At 36.6% G+C, this 20150-nt stretch overlaps 1 protein-coding gene across 1 annotated transcript in view; it reads left to right on the top strand.

The window, feature by feature from the left end:
* The window catches only part of DLG2 (discs large MAGUK scaffold protein 2), a 967325-nt gene that overhangs the window by 704535 nt on the left and 242640 nt on the right, over nucleotides 1–20150 (top strand). The window contains 1 exon segment of the mRNA XM_030469255.1: nucleotides 8661–8816. Within this exon segment, the coding sequence (XP_030325115.1) occupies nucleotides 8661–8816 (156 nt within the window).

Genomic DNA, 20150 nt, shown 5'->3' with positions numbered 1-20150 from the left:
TGATAAAAAATTCACTTTAGCATTTAACTCTGACTATATATTAAAGATTCATGGATGGAAAAAAGCTGTCTGAGCTATCTGTTTTGCTGTGAAAAGCCTGTTTGATTTCTTTTACGTGCATCTTTGCTAAACAACATTTTCTGGATGAGGAGGAAGTACTGGGGTTTGGAAGGGAGAAAAAGTAGAGCCATTAAGTTGAAGTCTTAAGGGATTTTTTTCTCTCTATTGAAAGTAATGTTCCTAAACTGTCTTTTGTTTACTTACATAAAATTGCTAGCTGAATTGAGGATATTTTATGGAAACATCTTTAAATTTGTATTGATACACATATATGACTTTCCAATATTACACCATTACATCTAATGTCATGGTTTGTGTATAATAAAACTACAAAGAACAGTTTCCTGACAATGTTTTTATGCTGGTGCACAACAGAAAAAAAAGAACTGCATTTTTATTAATGTAAACTTTTGTTTTGGGATATTTAAGGAGTTGGCTTAGATCATCCATTGGCAAAATATTATGCATGTATTAAAAGTTTGGTTTTTGAGAAAAGAGTTAGCTATACGTTCTTTTCATTGTTGTGAGGGAACAGTTTTGAAACTCATGTTTCCCAGATGAAGATCATCAAGTTCTGTAGGCAGAACTTTCAGATGGTGAATTTACGTCATGTTTTTGACTCGTAATTATTACACAGGTAATGAGTAAAAGCTATTTAGAAGTATAAGGGTACACTTATAGGAATATGACAGATATTATGTGCTTTCAAGAATCACATCACCATCCATGATCCAAAGAGATTATTTATTAATATGGAGCAACTGATAATGTTTATTTATTTTTAGAATCATAGAATCACTTAGGTTGGAAAAGACCTTTAAGATCATCGTGTCCAACCGTCTTCCTATTAAATCAATTGTAACTTTGGGATCTTAATTGATCAAGTTAATATTTTCATGCTGGTTTTACCTGCAGCTGGATTTGTTTACGTAGTGATAGCAAAGGTTGCATTTTATTTTGCTTCACAATGTAGTGTAAAATATATCCATTATTTAAAAAGTAATTTTAATTAGCCACTATTATAATCACATTAGATTGCTTTTATTTTTGGGCGTAGCAGCTTGGTTATTTAAGGGATGAAGGAAGAATTATGTGGCTTAGCTAAATACTCTGTTCTATTCTATGTTAAAAATTCTGGTAGTATCATATTTTAAATACTGCAATATTAAATACTGCAAAACTGCAATAACATAGCTTCAGAGTGTTGAAATGGGGGCTGAAGAAACTGAATCCGCATTGTATTTCTACTGCATTTGTGAAAAGCTGTATAGATGCCAAGAAGTGTGTCTTTGGAAAAACTGCAATGCATTTATCCTCCAAATTTATTTTTTTTTTTTAAATGAAATTCTTTAGAATTCCATCATCACACTGAGGCATATCAAAGCTGCTCATAAAAAGCCAGCAGGACTGAGCACAGCATTGTATGGCCAAAGCCAGTTTTTTTCTCCCTACTTATTTCTTTCAGCTCTGTGTGAAATAGAAATGTAATCAGGAGTGATTATGTTCTATGCACTGAATGCCACTTTCTTTTAGATTTGAACACTGAAGAGACTGGAGGAATGAGGGGAGTGTGTTTGGCAAGGAATTGTGGTGAAATTGGGTGTGAAAATGAGGGAGAATTTTATCACTGGTTGTGTAAGAATGGAAATTACAAGAAGGGAAGACTGGTGTTTATTGGGTAAAAAAACTTGGATTTGGAAGGTGAATTCAGGACAAGGAAGAACATAAGTGAGAAATGGGTGAAAAGGCATGAAGAAACATTGGAGAGAAGTAGTCTGGAGAAGAGCAATGAATTTCAGGGCTGCTGAACCAGCAGCTCCATCAGACACAGTGAGCCATGAGGTTTTGGATAATCAATAGTTGTGCAAGAAGACTGGGGTAAGGAACAGAGATAGAGAGCAGGTAGGAAAAGTTGCTGATAAGATCCTGCTGGCAAGGTCAGTCTAGAAACACTGACAAGACCCCAGGTTTCTGGGATTTATGTGGTGTGTGATGCCCTCAGACAAGACTGTTCATCTGCTTTGTTTGTCCATCCATGGGGTGACAGGGTCCTGCTGTTACTGCTTGCTCCCCATCTTTCAAGAGGTAGAATTTTCATGCTGTAGCTTTTACGTTGGTGACCCTGCTAATATTTATACTGACTTCAATATGGTGTCTTTAATAGGATTTCCTTGAGTTTAGTCTTTGATTTATCTGAGGAATTATTTTTAAAAATATCAAAATAACTCGAAGTTACATGCTAAACATTCAGTTAAGAAAGGAGAAAAATACATTTGTCTATATAAGCTTAAATGGGGCCCTTGGTAAAATGCAATGCTTGAGTATTTAGTTGTGCTGCTGTCTAAAAATGTCTACTTTTAGAATACCTGTCAACAGCTTTTTTAGAAAAAAGTGACAATTGTATTTCTTGGCTCTCTGTTGTTGCTTTCAATGAAGCATGAAACTGCTAAAGTACAAAGCAACTTTTTTATTTTTCATGGGTTTATACCCAAATTTTTCTTTATACACAAATTTTACATTGAGCTAATTTTTAAGCTTTACAAATGCATAACTCTCAGCCTGTGGTAAGATTTTATGTTGCTACCCCAAATTTATTTTAACTAGTAAGTCTTAACTGGGGAGAATAATATATGTTAAAGTAAAAATTCAGTTATTGTCAAGTGACCAGCCAATCTGCTATGTCATAAGTAAAGTACACATATTTCATCAGCCCTGTCAGAGATCCTTAACTAATAGGATTTGTCTATTTATGATACCATTAGTGGCAGCTACGTATTACTTAACATTAAAAAAAAAACAACAAACCCCAGAATCTTGTATGGTACTTGTATGGTGATTTTAGAAGTAAGATAGTAGGTTTGGTAGTGATGATACAAAGAAATGGTAAGTACCATTTAATAGTACTCAGAGGAAAAAGAAGACCTTAAGTACATACTACACTTATCAGGGACATGGATTCTGAAAGCAGCTGTTACCATGTAAGAGATATACCTTGGGGTGACTGTGGTCAGAACTGTGACATTGTCAGCTCAGTACTCAAAAGGATTCAAAAGCATAGGAAAGGCAGAGAGTGCAAAACATAATGGTTTTTTATATTAATCTCATACATCCAAGTCTTGAGCACCATATGAAGGCAACTGGAAAAAGTCCATGTAGAGCATGACAGAGGTGATCAGGGTTGTAGAGCAAGTAATTTCCATATAGAAAAAAAAAAAAAAGAGAGACTCGAGATCTGCAAAAGTGACATACAGAAGGCAACAGTCAACAGCACTTTCTTACAGCTCAGATACAGGCAGTTTCCAACACGTTGCCAAGTTTAAAATACATCATGAAATGAAAGTTTTTAAAATGTTACAGTGTGTTTGTTATCACAATACAACTGATCTACAGCTGTGCACAGGTTTACAGTACATAAAGGTGGAGACTTTCAGCTATGTTGCACGATTGGTTGATGGTCCTCATTGTCACAGTGGGTACTGAAGCCTAAGAATATAAACATGTTCTAGTACAGGTAAGTGCTTTAATTCATGGTGGATTGGCCCACTAATCACAATTTGCTTGGATTTGGTTTCTGGTCTACATAGTTCCTAACCTGCTGGTTTTCAGCAGCTAAGCAGGGAAGGACCACTCTTCACTGGGCATGTTTCCTGAAAAGTCACAGTATTGCTCTCATAGTCTCACCATCCCTCTCTGAAGCAGCCTGTTTTCTTATTACTGCAACAGATAATCCTTACTTTTTTTTTTTTTTTTTTTTTTTTTTTCCAATTAAGAAGTCATTTCATTTCCTAATTCTTAAGGAGAATAAGTTTAGAATTAGTAAAAGTTCTAAATTGTACTTATGCCTTCTTGTAGGCCATTTTATTTGAAAACTTGAAGAAAATTTTTAAGTAGTATTGCTGAGAGGAACAAGGCAATCCTTACTCTTCATGACTGCTCTAAAAAAAATAAAATTGCTGTGATCTTAAGCACTTCCTTTGCAGTTACAGAAAACTCTTAGGCTAATGAAAATAATGGAAATAATGGAAAAGTTGAGAAATCATTATTATAGAAGGATTTTTCAGAAAGAATGGAGGTAAATATATATTTGGTATTTTCTTCCAGCTCTTCTGACCCCTTTCAGCTATGTCTTTCACATAGCTGAAACAAACGTGTCACGTCAGTGATTTGGTCTTATTTGAGCTGCAAAGATATAACCTATGAAATAAAATCAGCTGTCAATTCTAAATAGACCTATTGAGCAGTAAGGTATGTGGTTCTTCTGGAAAGTCATATGAACAAGAAACTAAAAGAAGGCAAAAGACGTATACAAGTCACTGACTATTAGAAGTGAGAGTTCATTTGTGTTAAATTGCCAGTGATTTTTGGTTTAATAGTGACATTCTTTTAAAGATAGTTCTTTTCACATTTTCCAGAAACATTATTGTAGCAATACTGATGTATTAGTTACCTTCACTGAGCTTGGGTACAATTAAAAAATTTCTACTGAAATAAAAATGATGGAAACTTGTAGCATTATGATATTTATTTTGTCGTAGATTGAATTAAGCATTTCCTTGCTATAGCCCTGCATACTCGATGTGCTGTGACAGCTTAGCTGGTTTCTTTCCCCATCATAAAAGGTTTTAAAATTCCCAAAATGAAACTGTTAACATTTAATGTGCTATGTTTTGGCAACTGAATCCTACCAACCAGGATTTTACAATAAAAGAAGTTAAAGTTAAATTGAGGACCCTGCATGATGCTGAGGAGAGAACAGTTTTAATAATGCCATTTTCTTACAACTTCTGCTGTGTATTAAGCCAGCCTGAAATAATAACACGATGATGAACCAAACAAGGAATAATAAGAACTACAACTAGGAAGATTTTGTTTTCTTTACACAGTCTGTTATGAAATAAATGAAAGTAGTGTCAAGCAATCCACTACTTCCCAGTGTTACTTGTTTTTCCACCAGCTAGTTATACCTTTCTGTGCCTCATTGGAGTTAGGTCTATTTTTATTTTTATCTTTTTCTTTTTTTTTTTTCCTAGGAAAGTAGTTTATGTCTATCTGATGAAGCTTAGCTTGTGGCATTGAGTGACTTGATTCTCCCTCTTGTGATTGAATTATCTACTGAGGCATGCTCCAGCAAAGCTATATATCTACTCACATTTTCTTTAGCCTTTTCTCTACTGTTGTATGCCTGATTCTCATGCTAACTTAATTACAGATGTCCATCTAGACCTAGCAGTTACTGCTCCCATTTATCACAGAGCTAGATTTTTAACTCCCTGATAAAGACAGAGAATTGCAATGTGTGTCACTAAATTAACTCTTTAAAGGCAGAAAGGGGGCAGATCTAAATAAGATGTTACAGCAGCAGTTAATTATTTTTCAGAGTAGACTCATGTTAGATAATTACTCATTAAAATTGATGTTACAATTTTCCTAGAAGTATGCAGAAATACTCATATATTTGGTATTTTCAAGGGATTTTTTTGCATAAGTAGTATGAAATATGAAGATAAATTACATAAATTACATAATGTAGTTCTTTGCTCTTTCTCATGTTAAAAATTACAGAAATTGCTTAATATTTATTTTAAATAAGTCAGCTGTACCTGCTATCTCCGGAAGGGATGTAATTGCACAGAAACTACAATGAATCAACTCTTAAATTACTTTGCAAGAAAACTTGAGGTGACCATCAAGTATTGTATTTTTTTTTCGAATGGCACAGTAGAAACTACTTCTAAATAGCAGTCTTTTATGTTCTCCTTAACTCATGTTTTGAGAGAAGAAAACCTGTCTCTGTCATAGCACTGGAGAAGATATGCAGAAATACAGAGCTCTGGAGAAGATATGCAAGACAGGGTTTACCAGGTGGGCTGATTCCATTGGACTTCCAGTGAGGAGAAATATAAATGAAAAGAGCAAATGCTGCACTAGAAAATATTTTAATAAAGCTGGGTGGTCTTATTAATTCTCTTTTTCTTTTTTTTTTTCTTTCTTTCTTTCTGATAATTTGGGGTTGCTGTTTTCAACAGTATCTAGATAGTGTTGTAACTCAGTACTAGTTTGCCATAGAGAAGGTGAGAAGTCAGAAGGAAATTTGGAGATAGTCTGTTGCAGCAAGTATTTTATATTACAAGGAGTGCACTCATAACTAGAGCTAGCTGATACCCTGAGCCCTATTCTGAGCAAGCATTAAAAGGGTAAGAAGTTTAAATTTTTTTACTTAACCTTAAGAACTCTCTTCAGATCAATTACAGAGGGCATATTGGTAGGTAGGTCACAGTATCACATGATGCCAATGCGTAGAGGACTTCATACATCAGATTGGTGACTTCAGAAAGACTTGTTTTAGTTTTTTCTTGCCATCCTGCAAGATTTAAATAAGTGAAAAAAAGCTAAATGTTTTACAGCTTGCTGGCCTTGACAAGGCCTTTTGTAAGGGCTCTGTGCTTATATTTGAAGGACAAATTTGGTCTCAATATCTGAGTAGAAGCTGAATGTTTACCTTCATTTTGCTTTTGGAAGCAGTTTGTAACTGTCAATTAACATAGCAATCCCTCGTATCTGTCCATCTCTGTGGCATGATTTGTGTCTCAGCACAGGGTTGGATGGTCACTCACTGATGATTCAGTAGTTTTAGCATTTGCAATTTATCCAAAGGGCAGCGACACTCATGTCCTCTACCACTCAGAGAAGACAAGTAATGTGGATATAGGAAGTTAGCAAGTTGTTTATGGACTGATCAATGTTTTAAGCCATGGAAAAATCTACAGGCTTTATTCATCTTCCTGCTCTGGGGCAATATTTCTTCAACATGCATAGTAGGTATCAATTATTTGTTATATTTGTACTTGTTCTTTAATGTAATGCCTAAAACCAAAAGTGATTTCTGAGGGAATAGAAGGCAGTTTTGGTAAAAAAAAAAGTAATATGTGCTTTTTCCTTCAGACATTGTGTATTGAAAGCAGTAATTGATTTAATAAATAAATTATTATATTCAACCCTCTGGACAAGTGTGAAATATAGTACTAGAAAAGAATTGCTACTTTAAACATTTTTAGAGGGATTGTACTAAATTTTTGAAAGAATGCTTTATAACCAAAGGAGTGATACCTTTCCTATTTTGATGCTTGGTAATCTTAAACTGCCTCTATTTTTTAACACTGAAGTTTTCTCTGGAAAAGTCAGGCACAGAGTTCTCAAATCATGTCAGATTGAGTGAGACTATTTTCAAAGTAAAACAGCTAAGTAAAAGTAAGTTTTAGTAAAACTTTTACTTTTAAGTAAAACTTTTCCTGTAAAGGACAAAATCAGAAGTTAACAAAGGAAAGTATTTTCTCTCTGTCTTCCAGTGCATCCATGACCCTAATAAATTCTGGTACCTGTGAAAGTCACAGCAAAAACCACACCCATGTGAGGTACAGTGCAGCCAGAGGAACAAAAAGAGCTTTATTAACCTCTTGGACTCTTGGTATTTGCAGGCTTCTGAAATAAGATTTTTATCTAGCTAATACTGTATTGCTGTGACTAAAGAGAGTGGCATACCCTGGATCTTCTGGCAGAAGAAAGGATATGACAGCAATTACATGAGGAAATTATGAGTCAAATCCTACTCTGCCAGTAGGCCCAGAAGTTGCATGACAGGAAATATACTGTGGTGAATTTAAAAAAAAAAACTGTGCTGGTTGTCTCCTGTGGATCCCTGGCTGGTTGGTACTAAAGGCTCCATCCCCTTCATCCTTCTCCCCAGGCAGCTCCCTGGGAAGGTCATGGTAAGTATTGCCTCTCCCAAGTGTCTGGCCTCTAGGTGGCAGAAGAGAAATGCGAGGTGACCTCTAAGCCTCAGTTTTAGGACATTATTATTTATATCTAGCTTCACAGATTGCTGTCTGTAATTTGGAGCAGCAGGGCAAGAGCAATTGCAGTAGCCTTGTCAGCCAGGTTAACTGTTTGAGATGTGGTCTGCATAATCAGATTTTGAAGGTTGAATCTGAAAAGAGAGCAAAGAGCTCTTCAAATGAAATTAACTGCATGCCAATGAGATGAATGGCGCACACCATTTGTTACCATCAGTGTTATTATAGGATATGGCTTACTTTGACCACAGCTCTACTTTCAAAGCCCCAGCTCATCAGTGCAGGAGTATGTTGTATTAACAAGTAATAAGTCCTTCATCTTTATCTTAAATTTATCAGTAAAAAATACCTTTGCTCAGATGGTGTATTTTCTTCTATGTGATAATGAGAAAGCTATGCAGAAGTAATGTCAGATAAAAAAAAAAAAAAGAAAAACAAAAAACAAGGAGAGCGGGTGTAAAATTTCATCACTGAACTGCAGAGTTAAGCTCTTCTCTTTCAGTGCCACACATCCTGGAAGCCAGTGTATTGTATTGTCTGTACCTCTACATCCAGTTGCTTGTATGCCACAATACTGTTATTAAAATTCTAGTCTTTCCTTTAACAGCACACCTGACTTGTCAGAATAACCCTACTGAAAAGATCTTGACACATTTGCTATGCATGCTTTTAAAATGATTGCTGTGTTTTCTCTATGCTCTTGGCCACTAATACACACCTGATCTTTTACTCTTGTCTCTGTATCACCAGGCCTCCTGAACCTGTTTACAGCACTGTGAACAAACTGTGTGATAAACCACCTTCTCCTAGGCACTATTCCCCTGTCGAGTGTGACAAAAGCTTCCTTCTTACAGCTCCCTATCCCCACTACCACACAAGCCTGCTCCCTGACTCTGAGATCACCAGGTACTGCATGCGCTTCTTCCTCACCTCCTTCATTATAGTGCATGAACATCATGAGATTTATCACATAGTTTTCATCTTCACCATAGATCTTTTTCTACAGCTTATGCTTGTTTATAACCATGCTTTCACATCTGCACCACTGGAAGATATATGCTACCTGGGTATATAACTTTGGTCATCCAAAATCCAGTGATGAATATAGGCAATGCTTTGATCCATTGGGATGGTGCTCTAAAATAGGCTATGGAATATGTATCACATTTTACAGCTGAATTCAGTATTAGTTTCTCTTTGACTATGGAAAGTGACTAAGACTTCACTGCAAGCTATAGTGATTTGGTTTGATTCAGTCATTTTATTTCTGTGTTGTGCGTACTTTGTTCACTGAGCATCTCTAACCTTATGAGGTGGCTTCCTAAGCCATTTAGAAGAAACAGAAAAAATAATTACCTCCCTCACAAAGTTGTGGTTGAGGGTGCATCTAAAATTTAGCTTTCTCTAAGCGAGCTATGCTCTGAGAGGACATTTAGTAAAACCTGAAACAATGAACATTACCATAACTGAGGTCATGGAAGACATTTCTGTAAATATTATCAGTGGCTGCATCCTGAGAAATACTTTAAAATGGAAAACATACTCACCAAAACTGTATGTCTAACCCAGCTATTCTTCTATAGTCCACTAGGGTAGTTATAAACTATATGCAAACAAGATCTGGGAGGTAGAGGAAGATTTATGTACAAGTTTTCAGGGTGTCAAGTATTTCCCTTGTCAGGAAAAAACCTGTAGTCATATATTTTAGAGAAGAAAAAAAAATAATACTATTAGGAGCTTTGATCACAGGCATTTTCCACAGAAAACACTTTTCAAAGAAAAAGGTAATGTGGGAAGAGTAGAACAGAAATTCTAAATGGAAAGTAAAATGGTAAATTAAAGTAACAGGAAACAAACCCCAGGGATTAGAAGAACAGCTGTGAAAAGCATCACAGTGCTATGAAATAGAAAGCTAAATTTAAAAAGCAATAAGACAAATACTAGTGAAGAATGCAACAGATGTGGTGAGACCAGGCAGAACTGACAGTTTATTAGAGTGAAAACTGTGTAGCTTCTAGAATTTGTAAAAAGATATTTAATCACTGGACAAAGGGAGTTACCAAGATCCCTTTGCAAGGGAACAAGTTGTTCAAGCTAGTGCAAATATGGGTGAAAAACACTGCTAAGGGCAATGGTTGATAAAGATATAAATAACTCCAGGACAGTACCAGGTGCTAACATCCACAATATTTGAATTTTTCTGCAAATGTGATCTGAAAAGAAATAACTGTCCAAAAAGTAGTAAAATGGCTTAATTTCTTTAGGTACAGAGTACACATGCAATTTTTCTTTACAGAAAGCCTTGCAGTGCTTACAGAAAACAGAATAGATCATAACAGAAAGGTGTCTTATTCAACTCTTACTTTTAAAATGATCCATTTCAAAAGAAAGAATCACAGAATAGTTTTGGTTGGAAGGGACCTTAAATATCATCTAGTTCCAACCCCCCTGCGTGGGCTGAGACAACTTCTACTAGAAAAGGTTGCTCAAAGCTCTGTCCAACGTTGTCTTGAACACTTCCAGGGATGAGGCATCCACAACCTTGCTGGGCAACCTGTTCCAGCGTCTCAAACTAATACCTAAAATAAATCTACCCTCTTTCATCGTAAAACCATTACCCCTTATCCCATCAGTACATGCTTTTATAAAAAGGGTCCAAATTGAATTAGAAAGTTCATCCAGCAGGTTTGGGCAATTATGGGGACCTGGAGTTGTGCACTGGAAGCACCAAGGATTAGGTCATGGCTTGCTAACCACAGAGAGATGTGATTGCTAATCTCTGTAGACACATATATCAGGACTATGGAGATATGCTTGGGGGGAAAAGGGTGAATCTGTTAAGGCTACTTACTGCAGTCTAGATACTCAGATACCAGTAATCAGTGGAGCCCTGGAGAGCTCATGGAACTAGGCCATTTTACCACCTGAAGGTATAATCCTCTTAATTCTTTTGCTTTATTGTGTGATTGATTGACTGATTGATTGAATACTTGGTCATCAGACATTTGATGACCTGACATCAGGACATAAAAACCTGTATTTTGTTCTTCTGAGTGTCAGTTAACTATTCCCTGTAAGAAAAATATTCTATTTTGCACTTTGTTGTAAAAGTTAGCTCCATTCCTTGCATATTTGATTAGGTTTTTTATTTCAACAGTCCAACAAAAAATGCAAAAAGAACACAAAGAATGCAAAAAGACAAAACTCATAGCTAAATGCTCTACACCATGTTCTGCTACATGCTGTGGCAGAGGCAACTGATTGCTATAATTTATACTTCCTTTCCACTGTGAAATAACATTCAGATGGAAAATATGACAGGTTTTGATGGTCTGAAATACTGTCATCTTTTCCACAGGATTCTGAATAATTGACAGAAGATATTTGAAACAACATTTTACCAAGTGCCCTTGGTGAGGAAAGTGACAGCCTCCAACATATATCATGTTGCAATTTCCAGATGGACTCAGTATTCACAGCTGGAGAAAAGTATTAACCCCATTTTAAACAAGTTGTTACATTTTCAGAAGTCTTCATTGTACACAGAACTAAATTTCAAGAAAGTGCTGTGTCTCAGGGCTGCATTATATTAAATATTTGGAAAAAATAATCCACAAAAAGACCTTTTTTAAGCCTAAAGCTGTGATACCATCATTTCACTTGAAAGTTGGGCTACAAAAATAATCTCAAAATACTAATCAGATATTTTGGAAGACCTCTCTTTAATGATCTGAATTCCTTAAATCCTATTCCTCTAGTTTATGCACTTCCATGATCTCCAATAAAATATAAAAATTAATCTCTCTGATCTTACCGTGAGCTTCCTAGAGAGTTTTTCATCAGAATTTGTCAGCCTCAACATTAAGGAGGAAGAGATAGGGATTATTTGCTTGTTTAGTAACTACAGTCATTGTCCTATTTAATTGTTTCAGTATTGAGGCTCCATGGCTGAGTGGCAGCAAATTTGATTGACAAATAAGCCTTCCACAGAAAGATGCATTCATCACTACATAAACACACTTTAAAAATATTTCATTTTTTTCCCAGAACTAATTTCTGTGTCTTCACTGAAATCTTTTTAGCACTGTAGAAACTAGCACAGTTTTTACTGAGAAGCAGCTCTGATGTCAGGTTTTGTGATTTATTTCTTTTTAATAGGCATTTTCTCCTTTCTTAAGTCTTTGATCATGTGGCCAATATTTTTAAAATATAGGGGAATGGACTAAGGTTTCAGACTTTGCATTCATGGGAGAAAAGCTTGGGACCATGACACCTCACAAGAAAATGAAAACATTCAAAAATTGTGTTCCCCCTGAGTTTAGCTTTTGTAAACTTGCAGATGCTCCTTATGGTGCTTGGGTGCTTATCTTGAAAGTTCTTGGCCTGCATTTTAAATCAAGAGTAGTTTCTTGAAGCCATCCCCAATTCGGTCTGATACTGATAGGCAGTTTCAGGCAATGCTTTTGAGCTTTGTTTTCCCAGTCTCTGAAAGGTTTAGCAATGATCTCATAGAGCTTCTTTGAAAACTAGTTCTAGCTGAGACAAGAGAATCCTATTAGTAGTGGCAATTTGTGTTATTCTGTAATAACAGAAAATTATTTTAAGGTATTTGATGAATCAGATATGATTAGATATCTATTAGATAGATGCATTAGAATAATGACAAATTCTTGGGACCACCACTACTGTCTTACCAGCATGGATTAGGGAGAGAAGATAATGTTGGTACAGGGCTCCAGAGCAAAGCTTTTCAGCAAGCAGCATGCCATTCACACAGGTACTTGAGGGTAACTGAGCATTGTGTAACTCTTAAAATGCTACCCCAAGAAAAGTGTGCTGAAATGTATGCAGAGCACATGGAGGCTGCAGTGCCCAGGATCTTAATGATTGATGTGTGAAGCTACTTCCAGTGTGTGGCTGAATTCCCAAAGCCTCCTTATAAGCACACATGGGTTTCTACACTCCAGTAGTGTCTGCAGTCAAACTACTGTATGCAGCACTACTGCTTTTGCTCACCTCACTTAATTTTAGGAATCCCTGGGATACCTGCCCAGGCCATGAAAGGGCAGCTGAGAAAGAGCTGATCGCTTTTCACTGATCCTAGAATGAGGTTCAGGTACTTACACTTGAAAAGGTGTGATGATGGGGTCTCTGATACTTGGTGTCCTTTCTGCATTGTTAATATTCTGTTTCCTTCTCAGTAACCTGCTGGGAGCAAGCTTATTGTCAAAATGATTCATGGAACTTGTGTACTTGTATGAGGCTGCCTTCCAGCTATGTTCTTGTCATCCTTATTGAACCTCACATTGTACAGGAGTTCTCATAATCCCCTATTCAATCTCTTATGTTTAATATGGGAATTGTATATCTCAAAAGACATCTAGGCATATCTTGAGTTATACATATTTTTTGAGTAAAAGGAAAAAAGCAGTAAAAGGAATGGATGTTATGAAGTCTCCAACTTGACCAACGTAAACTCAACCCTTTCTTGAGTTTAAAATGAACTTTTACTGTTTCGCAGTATTAATTTACTTATTCTATATGAAATTTTCAAATAATAATTTCAAAATGTGGAAATTAGTCTGGCTTGGACAAATGGATTTAAATACTTACTTTTTCCTATGGTAACACCTTGGAATCAGCTTCTGGACTGAGCTTCATTTTACACAATCCAATAGACAGCAAGCTGTGAACAAGCCCTACTAAGCAGCACTACTTAAAGACAATGGAGGGGAATAAGTGCCCAATTCCTTTAGAGTGGATTTTTGAACAGCAAAATAGACAATACTGAGGTTCAACTTAAGCAGTGTCAATGGAAACAAAATGATCCTATAATCCAAAAAAAAGATACCTGGTAAAAATCTTGATAAAGTAGCTCACTGAAAGCATAAGTTAGCATTTTAAAAAATGAACACATTGGCTTTTTGTTTTGAGAAGTGATTTTAAGGCGCATATATATATATATTTATATATATATATATGTATATATACATAAACTGAGGCATTCAGAGGCACAAAATGTATAGAAATCCCTAAAAAATTTAAAAGATTAAAGCAGGTGTCACAGAGACTGTTTTGGGTACTGATTTTTTTTTTTTTTGGTACAATATTTTATATGCATATGTTATAAGGTCAAAAAAAAGCAAACCAGCATGAACTGTGTTGACTGTCTAGAGCTCAAATGCAATGTCTCAATGTAGATTGTCCCTGCTTTTAAATCAGTCTCCTGAGACCTTTAAATTATTTAGAATCTTTTGGAAATTATACAAATTAATTGTGGATTTTCCTTATCACTTCCAATTAACAAATTAAGAAGCCTTAACTAGAAGAGTTTCCTGTAATTTCTTTTTAATCCTGACTGAAGTGTTCTCTTTAAGTAAACAATCTATCCAGTCTTATAACTGTTGTAGTTGATGAAAGAAATGATGCTGCCTTTCAGCCTCAGCTTTCATGTTATTTTGCATGGGTGAATCTCTGACCCTAATAAATGCAAACATTCCTGTAGACTCTCCTATGCACTTTCCTTTTTTTTAATGAGGAGTTTTCTATTTTAGACACTATTAATTAAAATGACTAGGAAGATGCACATTTTAAAAACTCAGAGAGGTGATTGCAGGAGAATCTTAATCTGTAAAGGCATACACTATAGTTCAAGTGTTTAATTATGTAAAGTTACAGAAGCCTTTCAGGTTTAGATGGGATTCTTCAGGTTAGAGCTGCTGGGCTTCGTTTCCAGTTGTGCTGCTAATTCTGTTCAGTTAAACAAAACTTAATTGTATTTGCATTGCTTTGCATCTCAGTAAAATAATCTCCTTGTTCAGTTATATTGAGAAGAATAACTAATATTATTAAAGAGAACAGAAGACCTCTTAAAAGGGAAAAATTAAAGTGTTTGTTTCTGTTTCATCATTTGGGAAATGTTTCTCATATTGAGACTATGGTTTGATTTTCAGAGATACCATGCTTTGTTGTGTTATAGATCCTCTTTAGTTCATATTCTGCACTCATGGAAATTAAACTGTATATTCTTAGCTCATAAAATAGACAGGAATATTAACTCAGTTTAGTTAAGTAGCAGTATTTTCTTTACTAGGTCTTTAGAGAAGAAAAAAATATCATTTCTCAGTAAGAAAACATATGTAAATCACTACTATTAAAATTTTCCTGCTGTTATGATTACAAACTGAGCTACAGGGAGGTATTTGGGAACAAAGGCAAGATGTTTCTTTCCATTTCTAAAGCGAGCTCAGAAATTTAGTATCTAAGTAAAGACACAGGAAACACTCCTGAAGTATCTAATGGTAGTTCCTATGTCTTTTTTGAATTAATGGTGATGACTGGAACCAGGAGACTGGAAAGGTATCAGGTCACTTTTAACTGTTTCCTTCGGATTATCTCATGAAAATCCATTCAGTTCATAAATCCACACCTCGACTGTGGTCGTTTCTGTGAGACATGTATGTAAGCACCCTCTCAAACATCTTGTTCTGGTCTCTGAAAATCTTGAAGCAGTTCTTGCAAAATGACAGAGCACTACAACTCCTGACACAATTTTCAAATGCTTCTGAGTGTTGGGAGAAATTCAGACCCACGTTTTTAATATTGGTTCTGTATCTGATTCAATTGTGTTCAGAATAAATTACAAAAAGAATGACAGGAAGTGTCACTCAGCCTATGAGTGCCATGGTAACAACCTAATGGAGCCATTCACTTATTTGAATCTTGTCCACAGTGACAAAAGTTAATGACAATTACTACCTGACAGCTGTCTAAAGGCCAATATGAGAAATGGGTTTGGAGATTTCAGTTTCATTCCTGTGGACAAGTTTCCACATCATAAAAATCATATCTCCATCCATCACAGTAATTGCTAGACTCTCAGCTCATCAAGAAAACCAAGAATAGATTTAACCCAGAGAACAGATTACTCTTCTTACCCCAAGAGAAAATTCTTTGAGACTACAAATGAAATATTACTGTGGAGACAGGGTAAATAAAGCTACCCTGTGGCTACCTGTGGGGGAAGAGAACCTGCCTGTTGGAGGAAAAATAATTTCCATTGTTGTAGCTGCACACAAAGAGAGCAGAAAGCTTACTGGTTAAAGCAAAGAGCTGGGAACTGAAAAACTTGCCTGTACCACTGAAAGCTCATATGACCTTGACAAATGAAGACTTTCCTTCCATTTTTTCCAATCGTGAAATAACATGACACACATCCCTAGACACCACCAGCAGCCCTTGGAATTGGAAAATATTTCCAACAGGTGTAAATATGCATGATTTTCTGCACCACATAAAAAAAAGAGTGATCATTAGTACCAAGTGGAGAGATATGAGGCATCATGGGAAGCAGGTGGGACCTCTAATTACAGCAGTGTAATTTGTCATGGAAATGCAAAAGAATTATAACAGTAATAATGAACCTTCCCTCAGCCCTGTGCTAGTCTTGTTTTACATTACAGTTCTCCCACTAGAGTAATGCAGTGCTGACTCAGGCCCCCAGATTACTTTGTACCTAATTATCACCATTTATTACTGTTCACATAAGCCCTATATGTAGATTTTTGCAAATATGTCCATTGCTGTTAGTTTTTCCAAATCAAGATCTGAGCAGGGTATTTCTAAAAATGAGAACAGCTCTTCAGGGGAGGGCTTACAGTTACTGGTGGATGAAAACCTGGACTTGAGTCAACACTGGGCATGACAAATCCAGAGGAGGGACACAACGGTGATCAGAGGGCTGGAGCACCTCTCCTATGGGGACAAAGTGAGAGAATTCGGTTTGTTCAGCCTGGGGAATAGGAGGCTTCAGGGAGACTCTATTCAGTACTTTAAAAGGATTTTAAGAAAGATACAGATTTTTTAATAGGGCCTGTAGTGGCAGGACAAAGGATAAAGTTTTTAAACTAAAAGAAGGTAGATTCAAACTAGATACGAGGAATAATTTATTTACAATAAGGGTGGTGAAACACTGGAACAGGTTGTCCAGAGAGGTGGTGGTTGCCCTATCTCTGGAAGTGTTCAAGGTCAGGCTGGATGGGTCTCAGCAACCTGATCTTGTTGAAGATGTCCCTGATCACTTCAGAGGGCTTGAACTACATGATCTTTAAAGGTTCCTTCCAACCCAAAGTATTCTTTGTTTCAATGGTTATAAAAATATGGTTGTGTTTCAGAAATCAGGACATAGTGCTCTTTGCAGGGTCTGTGCTAGGCTAAAGCTACTGCAAACTGATTGAAGGAGACTGTTAGGGAAGGTGTTGCAAAACTGAACGAGCTGTTTCAACTAGATCCTCAGCTCTTGTAGCTGTCAATTTTGTAGCCTTCACTACTTCCATATTAAAAAATACAGAATACTAATTACCAGAATAGTCAGAAGCACAGCAATACTAAGATTTAAAAAAACTCCTGATGTGATGGGATCCCTCTCTTGGGTCTGCTCTAAAATTTCTACATATTTTTGTTTTCCACTTCCATTTTCTTTCCCACTATCAGAACATATCTGTAACTTTATGGGTTTATGAGGACAATAATTACTTCCTGTGCTAAAAGGAAATTAATTCCTGTAGCCAAAGGCTAAAGCAGTAGGAACAGATTCTTCTACCCTTTCTTTGTTTTTAAAAGGACATGTAACCAACATTAGGAAACAGATAATGACATGATTATATATCTTATCAGTGTTCATCACATTTCCTATTTCAAAAAAGCATTTTTTGATCTTTGAAAATATTTACCATATAATTGCAACCATCTATTTTAAGAGACTTCAGTGTCACACAAATAATGATAACCATAACTGTCAAAACTTTAGGATGCTTATCTAAAGCAGAGTTTGACTCAGAAGAACTTTGGAGGTGTTAGCTTTAAGTTGTTCCCTGTTTCAGTTTGGCAACACAAATACTACAAAGGGATTTATGAAACTGAAAGAAGTTTTGGTACACTTATCTCCCCTTTGCCTTCCACAGCACATTTTAGTACATGTGTTACAGCTAGTGATATAATTTTAAATACCATCTGAACTTTGAATACCATCCTTATTTTATTTAAGCTGTCGTTTTGATATGGAGAAGACTTCTGAACTTTTTTCTTGTTGATTTAAATTCATGTTCATTTAAACATAGTTATAAATGTTTGTAGAAAGAGAATTTAACATATAAGTTTATTGTAAGCCATAGCCTTACTTACTACCATACCAGTATGGAGTTATCATAGAACCATAGAATACACCAAGTTGGAAGGGACCCATAAGGATCACTGAGTCCAGCTCCTGTCTCTGTGTAGGGGCACCCCAAGAATCACACCATGTGCCTGAGAGCATCATCCAAATGCTACATGAACTCAAGAACTCATTAGTTCTAGTCCCATCTCTTCCCTTCATGTGGAAGTCATAGTCATTGCCCATCTCTCTAACCTGTCAAGGCCTCTCTGCAGGGCCTGCCTGCCTGAGTCAACCACTCCTCCCAATTTTGTGTCACCCGCAGACATGCTTAAAATTCCTTCCAGTCCTGTGCCAAAGTAACTGATGAAAAGATTCACAATGTTTTGAGGTGGCTTTTTTGTTTGTTTTGCCAAGAAAAGAAAAAAACCCACACAACAGGTGTGTAGGAAGGTTTACAGGCTCTAAACATCTCTGAATTTTGTGCAAGTCTAGTTCTTATAGAATCACAGACCAGTTTGCATTTGGAAGGAACTTAAAAATCATCTTTTTCCAACCCGCCCTGCATGGGTAGGTCACCTTTCACTGCTTGAAGCTCCATGCAACCTGTCCTTGAACACTTCCGGGGATGAGACATCTTGAACTTCCCTGGGTAATGTTTGCCAGTGTCTCACCACCCTCATGGATAGAATTTCTTCCTACTATAAATCTACCCTCTTTTAGTTTGAAATCTTGTCCTTTTGCTACATGCCCATGTAAATACTCCCTTCCCAGCTTTCCTTGTAGGGCCCTTCAGGTACTGGAAGCTGCTCTAAGGTCATCCCAGAGCCTCCTCCAGGCTGAACAACCCCAACTCTCTCAGCCTGTATTCACAGGAGAGATGTTCCAGCCCTCTGATTATCTTTGTGAGTCCTCTACTGGACTCATTCCAAGAGCTCCTTGTCCTTCTTGTGTTGGGGACTCCATAACTGGACACAGCACTGCAAATTGGGTCTCATGACCTGCTGGCCACGCTTCTTTTGATGCCCCCCAGGATACAGCTGGCATTCTGGGTGGCAAGGGCACATTGCCAGCCCATGTTGAGCTTTTCATCAACCAACACCCCCAAGACCTTTTCTTCAGGGCTGTTCTCAATCCATTCTCTTCCCCATCCTGTCTCTGGGCTGGTCTTGGAGCTTGCAGCTGGTCTTGTTGAACTTTACGTGGTTGTCATAGACCCACATCATAAGCCTGTAAAGGTCCCTCTGGATGGCCTCCCTTCCCTCCCGCCTTATGCAACTGACCTTTTTGTGTTGTACCTAAATTTAGCTAAGTTGTCATTGTGAATCTGCATGTAGAATTTTTAATGTTTTGGGATCTTAAACAATTTATTCTTTAAAAGGTTTTTATTTCATTTTTAAAGAGCAGCAGTAGAAGCAGCTAGCTTATCTGATTATTTTTTTTTTAATAATGCTTATAGTGCACAAAACCACAAGTGTTACAGCATAAAAAGCAAGGTCAGTGGAAGGGACAAGACATTAAAATATATTTTATAGCTGACAAAGGGAAATATAGGAAGATTTAGTTTGGCTTTCAAAATTAAAATTTCAGTATTGTTAAGGAAGCACTTGGGCAGACACATTAGAATCACCAGGGAGATGCATAGACAATTTCTTTTTCTGGGTATTTCCATACTACACGCAGAAAATGAATAAATTCCTCAGATAATTGGAGCTGCTGTCTTTTGACGATCATTATAGTTCTTGCTTTTATGCTGCTGAAATCACTGCAGTGATGAAGCTGGGACAGGGAATAGAATATAGCTCTACAGGGTGAGAGGACACTTGTGCATATGGTCTTGCACATCACAAATTGCTTTTGATTTGATTACACTAATTTCTAAGAACTCTGAATTCTGAATAGCAATGACTGTATCCTTAAGATAATTTTTCCTAAAAAGCAGCCTAAAGCCATCATAAGGTCTGACACTGTGTAAAGACAGAACATATCAGCACGGACACCTGAAATGCACTGAATCCCACATAGGGTGCATCTGCACAGCCCAGTGCAGAACCATTCAGATATTCCTGAGCTGGTTCTAGACAGGT

Source organism: Calypte anna, chromosome 1 (genome assembly GCF_003957555.1).
Source record: "Calypte anna isolate BGI_N300 chromosome 1, bCalAnn1_v1.p, whole genome shotgun sequence".
Taxonomy (NCBI): Eukaryota; Metazoa; Chordata; class Aves; order Apodiformes; family Trochilidae; genus Calypte; species Calypte anna.
Note: the sequence above shows the minus strand (reverse complement) of the source record. Positions and strands in the feature narration are given on the sequence as shown.